Source organism: Gobio gobio (genome assembly GCF_949357685.1).
Source record: "Gobio gobio genome assembly, chromosome: 23".
NCBI classification, from domain to species: domain Eukaryota; kingdom Metazoa; phylum Chordata; class Actinopteri; order Cypriniformes; family Gobionidae; genus Gobio; species Gobio gobio.
This window is the reverse complement of record NC_137119.1, coordinates 19798904-19815274: the sequence shown is the minus strand read 5'-3', so window position 1 is coordinate 19815274 and position 16371 is coordinate 19798904. Positions and strand designations below refer to the sequence as shown.

The 16371-nt window shown below is 36.1% G+C and overlaps 1 protein-coding gene across 2 annotated transcripts in view; it reads left to right on the top strand.

The window, feature by feature from the left end:
- Nucleotides 1–16371, top strand: part of tm9sf1 (transmembrane 9 superfamily member 1) — a 16811-nt gene extending 440 nt beyond the window's left edge. For both annotated transcript variants that reach the window (XM_079806195.1, XM_079806194.1), the window contains exons 2-9: nucleotides 1174–1394; nucleotides 1533–1664; nucleotides 2048–2170; nucleotides 4972–5324; nucleotides 10067–10221; nucleotides 12742–12927; nucleotides 13210–13483; nucleotides 14990–16371. In XM_079806195.1, coding sequence (XP_079662321.1) covers nucleotides 1182–1394; nucleotides 1533–1664; nucleotides 2048–2170; nucleotides 4972–5324; nucleotides 10067–10221; nucleotides 12742–12927; nucleotides 13210–13483; nucleotides 14990–15383 — 1830 coding nt within the window. In that variant the 5' untranslated portion in view covers nucleotides 1174–1181 and the 3' untranslated portion in view covers nucleotides 15384–16371. The remainder of the gene's footprint in view (nucleotides 1–1173; nucleotides 1395–1532; nucleotides 1665–2047; nucleotides 2171–4971; nucleotides 5325–10066; nucleotides 10222–12741; nucleotides 12928–13209; nucleotides 13484–14989) is intronic.

Sequence of the window (16371 nt, the reverse complement as noted above, 5' to 3'; positions counted from 1 at the left end):
CATCTTAGTAGGCGAAAAGGATATAGTGCTCTTAAATCAAAGTGCAGACTGATCGATTTGTTTCTCATTTGTTTATGTCTGAAGGATCCTAGCTACTGCTTATTTAACCTATCAAAGCTAGTTTGAATTAATCTAGCTGAGGACGTTAGGAAATGGTCCAATTCTTCCATTAGGAGACTCCACAAGAACTGATTTCGATAACACTTTATTTACAGTATCGTTTCATGTACTTACTATATTAATAATAACAGTAAATTATGTATAATTGCAAACAACTGAACCAAACCCTAACTCTATAGTAAGTACATTAATTTTACTTATTTGTGTAATTACACTGTAATAAGGAAACCTTAAAATAAAGTGACTTCACACCATATTTTTTTACTTTACATTGTCCATTTATTGATCAATATTTGCTTCAATATTCAACAATTATGTAATTATGTTGTTAAAGTGAAATATTACATATAGATGATGCATAATATATCCTTGAACATTTGTTATCATTATTCAAATTATTTCAATCATTAAATGTTTATGAATATGAAAAAAATATATTGAGGCGCTGTGACAGCTTTCACTTAAAAGGAAAGTTCCCCTCAAAATGAAAGTATGATTTAGTTACCCGCACGTTTTACAACACATTTGTATTTTTATGTCATTTCATGTAGTCTACATTTATGTCATAAAACTGCATAATAATAATGTTTAAAACAGTTTTGCATGTGTCTTAATTTTACAAGTCTTGCATATAGTTGATAAAAAGGTTAATGAACATAGAATTCATCAAGATTCAAATTTATATATGAACTATTAAAATCTAAACAATTAAATTTACATGAATTATTAGATGAAAATGTTTTTCTTGTGCTGTGATCATTTCTCTTAAATGGATAGTTCACCCCAAAATGAAATCATGATTTATTTATTTTTCAAACCCGTTTGCATTTTTAGTACAATATTACTTGCATCTAGTCACAAAATGTATAATAATTAAAAAAAATTAATAATAATTATAAAAAGAATTCGCTGTTTAAAATGGTTCAAGATTGAGTCTAGCATGTCAAACCGCAGGACCTGTCCACCATGAGCTATTTAAAATAATTATGTAAATGTTTTTGTTGTCTGCATAGTTGCTGACCCCTTTTACAGTCTTGATTTGCTCACCAACAGGTGTTGTCATGACAGCGAGACTGGAAAGTTTAGGCCTGCGTGTCGCTGGTCGATCCATGAGGCTCTGTGTGCTGGTTTTGTGCCTGCTGCCTCACTTTGGCCGGGCAGTCAGTTACAAGCAAGGCGATCCGGTGGTCCTGTATGTTAACAAAGTTGGTCCATATCACAACCCCCAGGAAACCTATCACTATTACACTCTGCCAGTCTGCAGACCTAAAGAAGTGAGTGTGCCTTGCACTATTCAATATTATCTGGATCTATTAGTGTACTTGCTTTATGACCTTATGGTGCAATACAAGTCATTAAGATTTACTGTAAGTGCGGATCTATCACCTTGTGGATGATTTACGTGTTCGCAGGTCCGTCATAAAGCCTTGAGTCTGGGAGAGGTGTTGGATGGGGACCGTATGGCTGAGTCTCTTTACAACATCCGCTTCAAGGAAAACACAGAGCGACAGACGCTATGCAAGCTTACTCTCTCTGAGAAAGAGGTAGCAATGCAGTCACATTCAGAAAATGTGCTAAATGCTGTCTTGTTTAGAGCATAAAAGATTTTTTGGATTTTAAGTTCCTGATTTTGCTCATGGCAAATTGAATGCAACATTTTGGGAAATTATAAGCAAAACAAACTGTTTCTCTGCATGGCAGGGGTTCTCTAACCTGCTCAGGCTCTAATCAAACATGGCTGAACCAGCTAGTCAAGGTTTTCAGGTTCATTGGAGAGTTATGGGTGTGTTAGAGGGTTGGAACTAAACTGTGCAGGAAGCCAGTTCTCCAGGATTTAGCCCATTTTAATGTCAAAGAAGAGGAAACAGCTGAGATGTATGGGAATTGCTTCAGATGTCTTATGTTCTATGCATTTTTGAAACTACAGGTAGATCAGTTGCGAGAAGCGGTTGAGGAGCTGTATTACTTTGAGTTTGTCCTCGATGAAATTCCCATCTGGGGTTTTGTGGGATACATGGAAGAGAGTGGATTCCTGCCTCACAGCCACAAGGTTTTTTGTCTCCATCACTCACTCACTCACTCACTCACTCACTCACTCACTCACTCACTCACTCACTCACTCACTCACTCACTCACTCACTCATTCACTCACTCACTCACTCACTCACTCAAAAACACACAGTGGCCCCAAAAAGTGTTTTGTAGACATTTCTTTGCATTAGATAAAAATATTAAAACAAGGGCTGTTTTACCAAAAATGTTAGTTATAAAATATTTAGGGATGTGATTTTTCCATATGTAAATTTAATTGTGTGTGTGTGTGTATATGTATATATATGTATATATATGTAATTTTATTTTAATTGTTCGTCACCATAGCAACAGTATACCCCGTTAATATACCCCCCACTCCGGGCGGGCCTTGCACATTACGTTCGCACGTGTTCTAAAATCGGCTCAAAATATCAAACATGTTTGATATCCTCCGACTGGATGGAATCAAAATCTGAAGCTAAAAAATCGGAGTCAATGACCATGATATACTACACGATTTTCCATGGAATCTGTCGGCTCAAATCTGCAGACTGGTTCTGACTCTTGTCAACTAGCGTCAAATTGATCAGACTGTAAATCGGGGGGAAAATCAGGGCAAAAATCGTGTATTGTATTCCAGCCTTAAACGCTGGATTTTCGAAAGTATGTGAAATTCGCGGCTCCATTGTTGCAATAAACTTGCACAACGTTCCTGAATTGGTCTGTTACTGTTTTTGCAGGGACAGCAACTTTACATTTTCACGTCCCTAAACATGACGCGGAACAAAATGAACTGTGATTGGTTGCGTTACTTGTCAGTCAAACGTCCTCGACCAGTGAAAGCAGCGATAGAGTCCAGACCTTCAGCCTGGGTACTGTATGGTGTTTAAAATCGCAAACAATTGCTGAATAAACTGCCAATTTGTTACATTTTCTAATAGATTTATTTTATGCTTCTGACAGCGCTGCACAAGCTCACCGCACCATCTGCGGGACACCTGTAGCATCTTAGCTTGGGTAACTTCAAAGCGTCAATTGCGAGTCAAAATCGTTGAAATTGTTACTTGTCCAATACATTTTTAATGAATTTTGACAATGCGTGGTTGTGAGAATGTGATATGGCTTAGTTCAATCATCAATTTGCAACGGTTGTGATTTAATTATATAAATATATAGTCTAATGTGCTGCATGTTTAAGAGTGAAGCACAGCACTGTTCCTATTTCCATTTCAATTCACAGTAAATCCTACTCCACACAAACCATGCAAGTGATGTGAGTTTGAGTCACTTATTTTGGATTTTGTAATGCAACATGCGCCATCCATCTTCCCAAATTTGTTATGAGAATAGTATATAAATCTGTTGTTAACAAAGAGAAGCGTTAAGGTCTCCTTGCGGTTTTCTGCCAAAATAAAAGCTTAATGGTTTAATGTTTGGAAGCAAAGATATCAAGGCAACCATAAATATTAGCATTGTAATTTTGCTGTTGTTAAATATTTTTAAGTTTAAGGTCAATAAGTAAAAAAAAAGAAATTAATAGTTTTATTCAGCAAGGATGCTTTAAATTGGTTAAAAGTCAAAAATCTATACAAGTGTATTAGTTTCCACAAAAATATTTTACCATTGCTAATAATTAGAAATGTTTCTTGAGCACCAAATCAGCATATTAGAATGATCTCTGAAGGATCATGTGACACTGAAGACTGGAGTAATGATCAGTAATTTCCATCACAGTTATAAAGTTAATTTTACAATATATTAAAATAGAACTAGAAGTCATTTTAAATTGTTATAGTATTTCACAATATTAATGTTTTACTGTATTTTTGATCAAATAAATACAGCCTTGGTGGGCATAAGATACTTAAAACCAGTGTTGGGGGTAACGCATTACAAGTAACTCGAGTTACGTTATTACTTTTTCCAAGTAACTAGTAAAGTAACGCATTACTTTTCAAATTTATAACAAAATATCTGAGTTACTTTTTCACATTAATTTGACTGACAGCTCTCCTGCCCCCATGTTGAGAAGAATAAGTGCAGAGGTGTGTGTGTGAACATGATGGTTATTGTAGTTCTAGACTAAATGTGAGCATTGATTTATCTCACTTGCACAATAAAGATTCTGTCCTCCTCAATATGAATAAAATCAGTCAAATGCAAAATCAAAATACTTTGCAAACCTCCAATAATTAAATGTTAAATAAAACAACAATTTTTATGAATAATCTACCTTTATATTTAATTGACCAATGTCTTGCTACTGACCTTTGGTGATGAAAATGACTAGATATTTTGTTTTTATTGGTAAAACTTTTTTCTCCTGCATCCTATTCTCCCATTATCCAGAGCTGCGCCCTCTACTGTTCATGCGGGAATCTGCATTTTTACCTCAGCCTGGGGCTTATTATTTACTCTTTGGTATGAAGAGGTCTTTACAAAAATATAACTTTTGTTATAAAAAAACAAAACAAGCCCAGCCCAGGTGAGAAAAAGTAACGCAAAAGTAACGTAACGCATTACTTTTCTTAAAAAGTAACTAAGTAACTCAATTAGTTACTTTTTAAGGGAGTAACGCAATATTGTAATGCATTACTTTTCAAAGTAACTGTCCCCAACACTGCTTAAAACGCAACAAACTTACCAACCCTAAACTTTGGAAAGGTTGTTTATTTTAGATATATAAAAAATATAAAATATGCACATTAAGTGTCCAAATCTTTTTGAGGCTGCTGTTTACGATTTGACTGTTTTGATGTATGCTAATTCTGCGAATAAAGCATCATGCCTCTCTTCATTCACTTTTTTGTACATCAGGTTGGGTTGTGGACGCACTTGGACTTCAATATAGAGTACAACGGCGACTCTGTGATCTTTGCCAATGTGTCTGTGAAGGATGTGAAGCCGGAGCCATTAGAGGAAGGAGGGGCGGGCCATGGTGCCGGTGTCAGCAGTGGTGGTCTGTCGATCACCCACACTTACAGCGTTCGCTGGTTTGAGAGTACGTTGCCCCATTCACGTAGAGCGGAGCGCCTTAGAGATTATTCCTTCTTTCCCAAGACTCTGGAAATCCACTGGCTGTCCATCATCAACTCACTAGTGCTGGTTGTGCTACTGCTGGGCTTCGTCATCATCATCCTTATGAGAGTGCTGAAGAATGACTTCGCCAGGTGAGGAGGAATCGGAAGTCACATTCACATATGCAAATTTGATTGATTACATAATTGTATTTAATTAATAATGAACAGTTTTTCTTGCTAAAAGTTTTCAGTCCTTACATATAGATTTTATATTCTAATTGGATAAGCTGTGTTTGAAACTGTAAAACAATGCTGTAAAACACACCTTTGAGTTCATTCAAATATGACAAAGGAGGCCATTTGAGTATAGTGAACTCATTGTTGTGTTCACGAAACCAGTTTGAGATGATTTGAGCTTTGTGACATGGCGCATTATTCTGCTGGAAGTAGCCATCAGAGGATGGTACACTGTGGTCATAAAGGGATGGACATGGTCAGCAACAATAATCAGGCTGTGGTGTTTAAACGGTGCTCACTTGGGACAAAGGGGCCCAAAGTTGTTCAAGAAACTATCCCCCACACCATGTCACCACCATTACCAGCCTGAACCATTGGCACAAGGCAGGATCCATGCTTTTATATATACAACAACTTCTGACCCTACCATCTGAATGTCGCAGCAGAAATCGAGGCCTATCATACCAGGCATCGCTGTTCCAATCTTCTACTGTCCGATTTTGGTGAGCCAGTGTGAATTGTAGCCACAAATTTGTTACATTTTCTAATAGATTTATTTTATGCTTCTGACAGCGCTGCACAAGCTCACCGCACCATCTGCGGGACACCAGTAGCATCTTAGCTTGGGCTCAAAGCGTCAATTGCGAGTCGAAATTGTTGAAACTGTGTTATTTGTTAACTGTTTTATGAATTTTGACAATGCTTGGTTGTGAGAATGTGATATGGCTTAGTGTGATCGTCAAATTTCTACGATTGTGATGTAATTATTTAAATATATAGTGTAATGTGCTGCATGTTTAAGAGTGGAGCACAGCACTGTTCATTCACAGTAAATGCCACTCCACACAAACCATGCAAGTGGTGTGTGTTTGAGTCACTTATTTTGCATTTATTTTGCAATTGTAGCCTCTGTTTCCTGTTCTTAGCTGACAGGAGTGGCACCCGTAGCCCATTTGCTTCAAGGTTGGATGTGTTGTACGTTCAGAGATGCTTTTCTGCAGAACTCGGTTGTAACGAGTGCTTATTTTGGTTAATATTGCCTTTCTATCAGCTCAAACCAGTCTGGCCATTTTTCTCTGACTTCTGGCATCAACAAGGCATTTTTACCAACAAAACTGCCGCTCACTGGATATTAGGGATGTGCCCGAAGCCTAAATCCAAATTCGGAAAGACACGGAAACTGAGGAACACATTTTACGGAGCCACAAGAGGGACCTGGTTAGTACATCAGATTTAACTTATCACATGAAGATAGTAAGGAGAGATGACTGACAGGACAATGTTTGGATGATTTGGTTCGCAACAGATCCTGAGCTTTATTGACAAAAATCGTATCTAGTAAAATGTGTGGTCCGTACCACTCCCTATAGACAGAGTATGCGTGATTGTAAATTTGAAAAGTGATTTCAATGCCCCATATTGGTAGGGGCACTCTGATACCCTCAAAATACATACAATATAATTCCATAACTATATAATCGCGTGACAATGGCAATTAATTACATTTCTTTTTTTCTCTCATTTCGTATCACCATGTCCCTTAGGGGCTCCGTAGAATTTCCTTTCCGAACATAGTATTCGGCTTCGGGCACATCCCTGCTGGATATTTTCTCTTTTTCTGACCATTAGAACCCTAGAGATGGTTGTATGTGAAAATCCCAGTAGATCAGCAGTTTCTGAAATACTCAGACAAGCCCTTCTGGCACCGTCAACCATGGTGTCAAAGTCACTTAAATCAACTTTCTTCACCATTTTGATGCTCAGTTTGAACTTCAGCAGATCATCTCCACCATGTCTACATCCCTAAATGCATTGAGTCAGTTGAACAGATGTACCTAATAAAGTTGCTATATATATACACTCACCTAAAGGATTATTAGGAACACCTGTTCAATTTGTCATTAATGCAATTATCTAATCAACTAATCACAGCGCAGTTGCTTCAATGCATTTAGGGGTGTGGTCCTGGTCAAGACAATCTCCTGAACTCCAAACTGAATGTCAGAATGGGAAAGAAAGGTGATTTAAGCAATTTTGAGCGTGGCATGGTTGTTGGTGCCAGACGGGCCGGTCTGAGTATTTCACAATCTGCTCAGTTACTGGGATTTTCACGCACAACCATTTCTAGGGTTTACAAAGAATGGTGTGAAAAGGGAAAAACATCCAGTATGCGGCAGTCCTGTGGGCGAAAATGCCTTGTTGATGCTAGAGGTCAGAGGAGAATGGGCAGACTGATTCAAGCTGATAGAAGAGCAACTTTGACTGAAATAACCACTCGTTACAACCGAGGTATGCAGCAAAACATTTGTGAAGCCACAACACGCACAACCTTGAGGCGGATGGGCTACAACAGCAGAAGACCCCACCGGGTACCACTCATCTCCACTACAAATAGGAAGAAGAGGCTACAATTTGCACGAGCTCACCAAAATTGGACAGTTGAAGACTGGAAAAATGTTGCCTGGTCTGATGAGTCTCGATTTCTGTTGAGACATTCAGATGGTAGAGTCAGAATTTGGCGTAAACAGAATGAGAACATGGATCCATCATGCCTTGTTACCACTGTGCAGGCTGGTGGTGGTGTAATGGTGTGGGGGATGTTTTCTTGGCACACTTTTGGCCCCTTAGTGCCAATTGGGCATTGTTTAAATGCCACGGCCTACCTGAGCATTGTTTCTGACCATGTCCATCCCTTTATGACCACCATGTACCCATCCTCTGATGGCTACTTCCAGCAGGATAATGCACCATGTCACAAAGCTTGAATAATTTCAAATTGGTTTATTGAACATGACAATGAGTTCACTGGACTAAAATGGCCCCCACAGTCACCAGATCTCAACCCAATAGAGCATCTTTGGGATGTGGTAGAACGGGAGCTTCGTGCCCTGGATGTGCATCCCACAAATCTCCATCAACTGCAAGATGCTATCCTATCAATATGGGCCAACATTTCTAAAGAATGCTTTCAGCACCTTGTTGAATCAATGCCACGTAGAATTAAGGCAGTTCTGAAGGCGAAAGGAGGTCAAACACAGTATTAGTATGGTGTTCCTAATAATCCTTTAGGTGAGTGTGTGTGTGTGTGTGTGTGTGTGCACATACATACATACATGCATACATACATACATACATACATACACCGATCATTATACAGCCACATACGCAACAAACTACGTTGCACTGTGTATTCTGACACCTTTCTATCAAATTCAGAACCAGCATTAACTTCTTGAGCAATTTGAGCTACAGTAGCTCGTCTGTTTGATTGGACCACACGGGCAAGCCGTTGCTCTCCACATATTCAGTGAGCCCATGACCCTGTCACCGGTTCACCACTGTTCCTTCCTTGGACCACTTTTGATAGATACTGACCACTGCAGACCGGGAACACTCCACAAGAGCTGCAGTTTTGTAGATGCTCTGACCGTCGTCTAGCATCACAATTTGGCCCTTGTCAAACTTACTCAAATCCTTACGCTTGCCGATTTTTCCTTCTAACACATCAACTTTGAAGACTAAATTTTCACTTGCTGCCTAATATATCCCACCCACTAACAGGTGCCGTGATTGAAATAATCATTATTTCCTTCACCTGTCATTATGATGTATAATATATAATAATTATCAATATCAAATAAGGTGGAACTCTTGGCTCGTCTTGTGTTCTGTTTGTTTACATTATGCTTCCAAACTAGACTTAATTAAACTGTGAGTTTAAGGTAATTCAGTTCATAAGTAAATATTATGTTTATTACACATTCAGTTAGTAGCGCATTTGGTACCCCAGGGAGCTCATGTTTCCATTTGTAAATCATTAAATGTGTTTCTGTTGTTCCCTGAACAACACATGCACAGACAAGTTGTGACTTCACGGCTCACCAAGTCTGCATTTGTTTGCAATATTGTGAAATATTATCACAATTGATTATTATTACAATAATTGTTTCCATCTTAATATAAGTGTTTTCATATGATGGCAGAGCTGAATTTTCAGCATCTATTACTCCTGTCCTCATGATTATTCAGAAATCATTCTAATACACTGATTTGGTGCTCAAGAAACATTTATTTGTTTTATTATTATTATTGTAACACTTTAAAATAAGGTCTCATTTGTTAACATCGGTTAATGTATTAACTAAATACATGTGTTTCAGTATTTATTCATCTTTGTTAATGTTAGTTACTAAAAATCCAGCTGTTCATTGTTTTTTCATGTTGGTTCACAGTGCATTAACTGATGTTAACAAGTACCACATTTGATTTGAATAATGTATTGGTAAATGTAGAAATTAATATTAAATAAGATGAATAAATGCTGTAGAAGTATTGTTCATTCTTAGTTCATATTAAATATAGTTGACTAATGTTAATTTATGAAACCTTATTGTAAAGTGTTACCATTTTTTTATTATTATATTATCAAAAGTATCAAATTCTTTTTACTGACCTCAAACTTTTGGATGGTAGTGTAACTCTTGCCTTTTATTTTGTATAATGTATATTATCATAGTAAGTCAGTTGAAAGCAATGAAATAGCCAGTATTTTTGTGTTAAATGATCTATATATAGGAAGGGCAGAGATCAGGAGCCATTACTCAGAGATCATTAATGAACAATGTAATGATCGAATGCTGTCACTGTGTCTACAGGTATAACGTGGAGGAAGATGGGGGTTGTGACGATCTGGATCAGGGGGATAACGGATGGAAAATCATCCACACAGATGTCTTTCGCTTCCCACCATATAAGAGCCTCCTGTGTGCTGTATTAGGGGTCGGGGCACAGTTTCTGACTCTGGCCACAGGTATCATATGCTGCATTATGTAATTATATCAAATGATTAAAAATGAATGCATATTTTCAAATGAGCTAGATTGAACATGCTGAAATACTCTTTGATTACTTGAGGACAGGGCCTTACCACCTTAGACATTGAGGGGGATAAGTCCCCCCCACTCAATACTTATATTTGAGATTCATAATTCTGCTTTGCTGCGTTCCATTACGCACTGCTATGTTTGTTGTTGGGATGATCTGCCTCAGTGGTCTAATAGCTGCTTTTACATGGACCCTAATAATCTGTTTTAATCGGTCCAGTAGCACATTCGGAATAAAATAATCACATGCAACGATATCAATTGGAATGAATTGGCCAAATCTGACTGAAATTTAATTTGGATTGTAACAGGTGGTTTAAACCTTTTCTAATCCGTTCGATAGGACATATAAATACTTGATCGGATTGAAAACTGAAACTGGAAAGTTGTTGAACGAGTTGTTGAGCGTGTCAGGAAACGTTTTCCTCCACCAGCATCATACAGTGACCTGGCCACTGTTCTGGAAGAGGAATGGCTCATAATCACTCTGACCACTGTGAAGGACTTGTATCTGTCATTCCCAAGAAGAATTGATGCTGTATTGGCTGTCAAAGGAGGCCCTAAACCATACTAATAAATTATTGTGGTCTAAAACCAGGTGTTTCATTGTCCAACCCCTGTAAGTAGCTAAACATTAAATATTTGACAACTGTTTCACGATAGAAATGTTAAACGACTGACAGTGTATCCAGCTACAAACTACTCCGCTTTATTCGGTTTCGACATATTAGACACACAAATCAGAGTAAATGTGTGCATAGTTTAAATTGATTACTTCACACTTTTGTTTTACTTTTTATTCCCTTAAATCCCTTTTAATCCTTTAATTATAAAGGACTTTTATTTAATCAAGTAATTTATTCCTTTATTTATAATTTCAGCAGGTTTGGTCCCAAAAAAAAAAAACCTTTGGTCCCCTCCATTGTTCAAGACAGAGTTACGACCTTGTCTGAGGATGGCATTTAAAAAATGTAACCTGTGCTGGCAAAATGAGTCGCAATGAACAAATTTTCAAAAATTAGTTATTGTAATTTTCACATTCACAGTTAAAGGAACACGCCAGATTATTGGGACTTGAGCTTATTCACCGTATCCCCCAGAGTTAGATAAATCCATACATAACATTCTCATCTCCGTGCGTGCTATAATTCTGTCTGACGCACCCACCGCTAGCCTAGCTTAGCACAAAGACTGGAAGTAAACGGCTCCAGCTAGCCTACTGCTCAATAAGTGACAAAATAACGGCAACATTTTCCTATTTACATGTTGTGATGTGTATAGTTACATCGTGTACTAAGACCAATGGAAAATTTTAAGTTGCAATTTTCTAGACTGATATGGCTAGGAACTATACTCTCATTCCTGCGTAGTAATCATTGAACTTTGCTGCCGTACCATGGGTACGTCGGTCTTAGTACATGATGTAACTATACACATCACAACATGTAAATAGGAAAATGTTGGCGTTATTTTGTCACTTATTGAGCAGTAAGCTAGCTGGAGTCGTTTACCTCCAGTCTTTATGCTAAGTTAGGCTAGCGGTGTGTGCGTCGGACAGAGTTATGGCACGCACACAGATGAGAATGGTATGTATGGACTTACCTAACTCTGGGGGATATGGTGAATAAGCTAAAGTCCCAAAAAGTCGGTGTGTTCCTTTAAAAAACCTTCAATATGTATGTATGGTTTGTTTGAATCAGACAAAAAATGACTAAGCTACACCTGTTTGAAGTCGATAGAATCAGCAAAGTCTTCTAAAGATTCCAAAACAAAATCCCCAAGCAACCATACCTTAAAATCCCAGGTAATGACACCACATTTGGGACACATCGTCAAAACCCATATCTAATAGGCAAAAAAACTTTTCCCATGATACCACAATTGTTTAATTAACATTAATGAAACAAGACAGCCTATATATTAAGACCTACTGTACAGGCACAAATCTAAAATAATGTTACATATCAAATGTTTTTCCCCAGCAGTTAACTAAACGTTCACTTAAGACATAACAGATAATGTTTGCGTGAAAACTCCAACTTATTTTGCCAGCACAGGTCGCAAATATATTAAACTCACTAGTCGACGATGACTAGTTGATTATCTTGTATGTGACACTTACTCTGGTCAGTTCCAGTAAGCCTCAATCAGTTTAGTTAAGCTAACTGAATAATGGTATAAATGTGTTTTATGATGTGTGTGTGTGTGTGTGTGTATATATAAAAAAACTTTTAATTAATCATATGTTAATGCATTAACTTTGACAGCCCTATTTATTTTATGTTATTACCATTTCTTGCATCTCATTTAGTCTGTCACTAATTTGCATTGATGATTTGGCAATATTCTATATATAACAGTCTTGGGATGGTACTTGGGAGTTGGGATGAAATTGATATGAATATGAGAAGAGAGTTGCAGATAACCATCTTTCCCATTTTCCTTAGGAATCATTGTCATGGCATTGCTGGGGATGTTTAATGTCCATCGTCATGGTGCCATAAACTCGGCAGCGATTGTATTGTACGCTCTGACCAGCTGTGTGTCAGGTTACTGTTCCTGCAGCTTCTACACACAGGTCCAGGGCCAGCGCTGGGTCTGGAACATTATCCTCACCTCTGCGCTCTTCTCTGGTGAGACGCAACAATCTTCTGTATTTAAAGATGGAATATACAACAGGAGCACACTGTGTGGGGTATTGTTTCCCACAATGCAGTGTGCTCAACATGATTTTCAAGTTTAGATGTTAATCTCTTGCCTGACTCATCATGCATAATGTGCAGTATGCTAGTATCCCATTCCAAATATAGTCACAATTAGTGTTTTCATAAGCACATGTACCTGACATTTTCGCCCACTCACCGTTGCTCTCTTTGTTCTTCTTTTCTCTATTTCACTGTCTCTGATTCGTTCAGCCCCCCTCTTCTTCACCTGGAGTGTGGTGAACTCTGTTCACTGGTGGAGCGGGTCGACCCAGGCCCTGCCTGCCACCACCGTGCTTCTACTGCTTGGCGCCTGGGTGCTGGTGGGCTTCCCCCTCACCGTCATTGGTGGAATCGTTGGAAAGAACAGAGCAGGCAACTTCCAGGCCCCGTGTCGTACTCGTAACATACCTCGCCAAATTCCCCAGCAGCCCTGGTACAAACACGCGTCTGTGCACATGGCCATCGGCGGCTTCCTGCCTTTCAGGTCAGAGCAGTGTCTCGGTAGACTATTTCCAGAAGATGGAATCTATTCCTTCCTGTAAAATAGAAAACATTTAAAAATTGTATTACAGTAGTGGCCAAAAGTAATGTCCGGATGTTTTTGCGTGTGTTCATAATTTCTTTGACAGCCTGGCCAAAAATGATGTCCATACAATTTGGCATGTTTCATTGCGTTATTATCACAGATAAACTCTGATAACAACAATGCAATATGCTAACAAAATGTTAAATAATATTTAGTTTATTATTAAAAATTGTCAATTTTACACCTGAATCTGGGTGAAATTGTCAATTTGAAATTGTCAATTGTGAAATTGTCAATTATTGTATACTGTATATAAGATAATATTTTTAATACAATATTTAATTTTTTATATATATATATATATATATATATATATATATATATATATATATATATATATATATATATATATATATATATATATATATATATATATATATATATATATATATATATATATATATATATATAATTTTTTTTATATATATATATATATATATATATATATATATATATATATATATATATATATATATATATATATATATATATATATATATATATATATATATATATATATATATATATATATATATATATATATATAATAAATATATATAATATATATATTTTTTTTAATTTTCCTTATACATTTCATTAATCAAATTTAAATATGGAATATATTATATTATTTATATATATATATATATATATATAATATATTATATTCCATATTTAAATTTGATTAATGAAATGTATAAGGAAACATTTTTTTTAAATATATATTATTTAATAAAACATGTTAACATATATTGAATTTAAAAATATTATATAATATGCAACAAAAACTTTTTAAAAGTATCATACTACATAAGAAAACTTGTTAACATAATATAATTTATTATATTAATATAATTTAAAAATATTTTTTATAATAGAAATATAACATATATATTATATTTAAAAAACGTGTTAACATATCAAATGTAAAAAATATTTTATATATATATATATATATATATATATATATATAATTTTTTTTTTATTTATTTTTTTTTTTTTATATATTATATAAAAGATTTTTATATTTAAGAAAACATGTTAATATAATGTATTAATATTAAAAAAACATTTTGTATATAATAGAATATATAAGAAACAATTAACAATATTATGTTATTAATAAACAATATTTTTTAAATGTATAAGATTTATAATTATAAAATGTATAATAAAAATAAAAAATCATAATTGTGTACGAAAAACGAACAAAAAATATATTATATTAACGGTATATTATATAAAAATAAGAACTTTTTTTTTTATTATATAAGAAATAATTTTAATATAGGGTAATATTATTAAATTAATTTTATATTTCTTTGTTTTTTTAATTGTATTATATTATATCTTACTCACTCTTTATCTCCTTCCTCATCTGTTTTTCTCCTCTTGACTCTGCAGTGCCATCTCAGTAGAACTGTACTACATCTTTGCCACTGCGTGGGGTCGTGAACACTACACACTCTACGGCATCCTGTTGTGTGTGTTTGCTATCCTGCTCTCGGTGGGCGCCTGCATCTCTGTGGCCCTCACCTACTTCCTGCTCTCAGGCGAGGACTACCGCTGGTGGTGGAGAAGTGTTCTTAGCACCGGCTCCACTGGCATCTTCATTTTTGTTTATTCTCTCTTCTACTACCACAATCGCTCCAACATGAGTGGCCTTGTACAGAGCGTCGAATTCTTCGGATATTCTTTGCTCACTGCGTTTGTTTTCTCACTCATGCTGGGAACGGTCTCCTTCTGGGCTTCTCTGGCTTTTATTCGTTACATCTACCGTAGCCTTAAGATGGACTGAGGGGAGATTGTTTCCTCTCAAACTGACCCCTCCCCCATCAAATGGGGAAAGATACTCATGGACCAGTTCCTCGTGGAATCCTGCATGAGCAGGTTTTGTGTTGCTGAAGTATATTAAACTATCAAAACTGTTTCTGATGCCAATCTTAAAAGGAATAGGGAACGGACAAAGTGACTTGACTAAAGACTAATTTAATATTTTATTTTGCTCACCAACACCCTGATACTTAAAATTCACATAGATATATAGTTGCTAGATTATCTGCACATCAAATACAGAAGTATTTGAGAGTCAGCTGGATCCTTTGTTCTGAATCGGGCAGATTTTCATACTTCAAAATTTTGCTTACCGTGTATCCAAGACTGTTCTGTTTTGGGTTTTGTTAATGTAGTAAATATGACTACAATGATTAAATGTTGGTTTCAAAAAATAAGGGGACAAGAATAAGAGGCCTTCATACGTTGTTTCAGAAGACCATTGAGGAGATAAAGCACTTATATGTACTGTAGGTGAGTTTACTTGATTAAAGGTGCATGGAAAAGAGGCGTGTCATATTGTGTACAAATACTGCAATATGCACATTTTGAGTTTTGGAAGGAAGGTTTAACACAAGCAAGTTGAAGAAATGAAGAATAGATTATGGAAGCAATACCATCGTCTGAAGTCGCCATCAACTGTGATCTGCTGAAATGTAAATATACTATGTTTTCAATAAAGTCACTTTTATTACAGTAAGAGAAATAAATGTCGGTGAAATGCAACGATGGTGGTGTCTATCATATAGATGTATGTAAATAGACCAAAGGATTTAAAGCTCACTGTCAGATATGGTTTGTCCTTTTGATCTGTTCTTATACACTACCGTTCAAAAGTTTAGGGTCAGTAAGATTTTTTTTTTATGTTTTGGGGGAAAAAGTCACTTATACTCTCCAATGCTACATTCATTAGATCAAAAATAAAGTAAAAAAGTAATATTGTTAAAATGTTA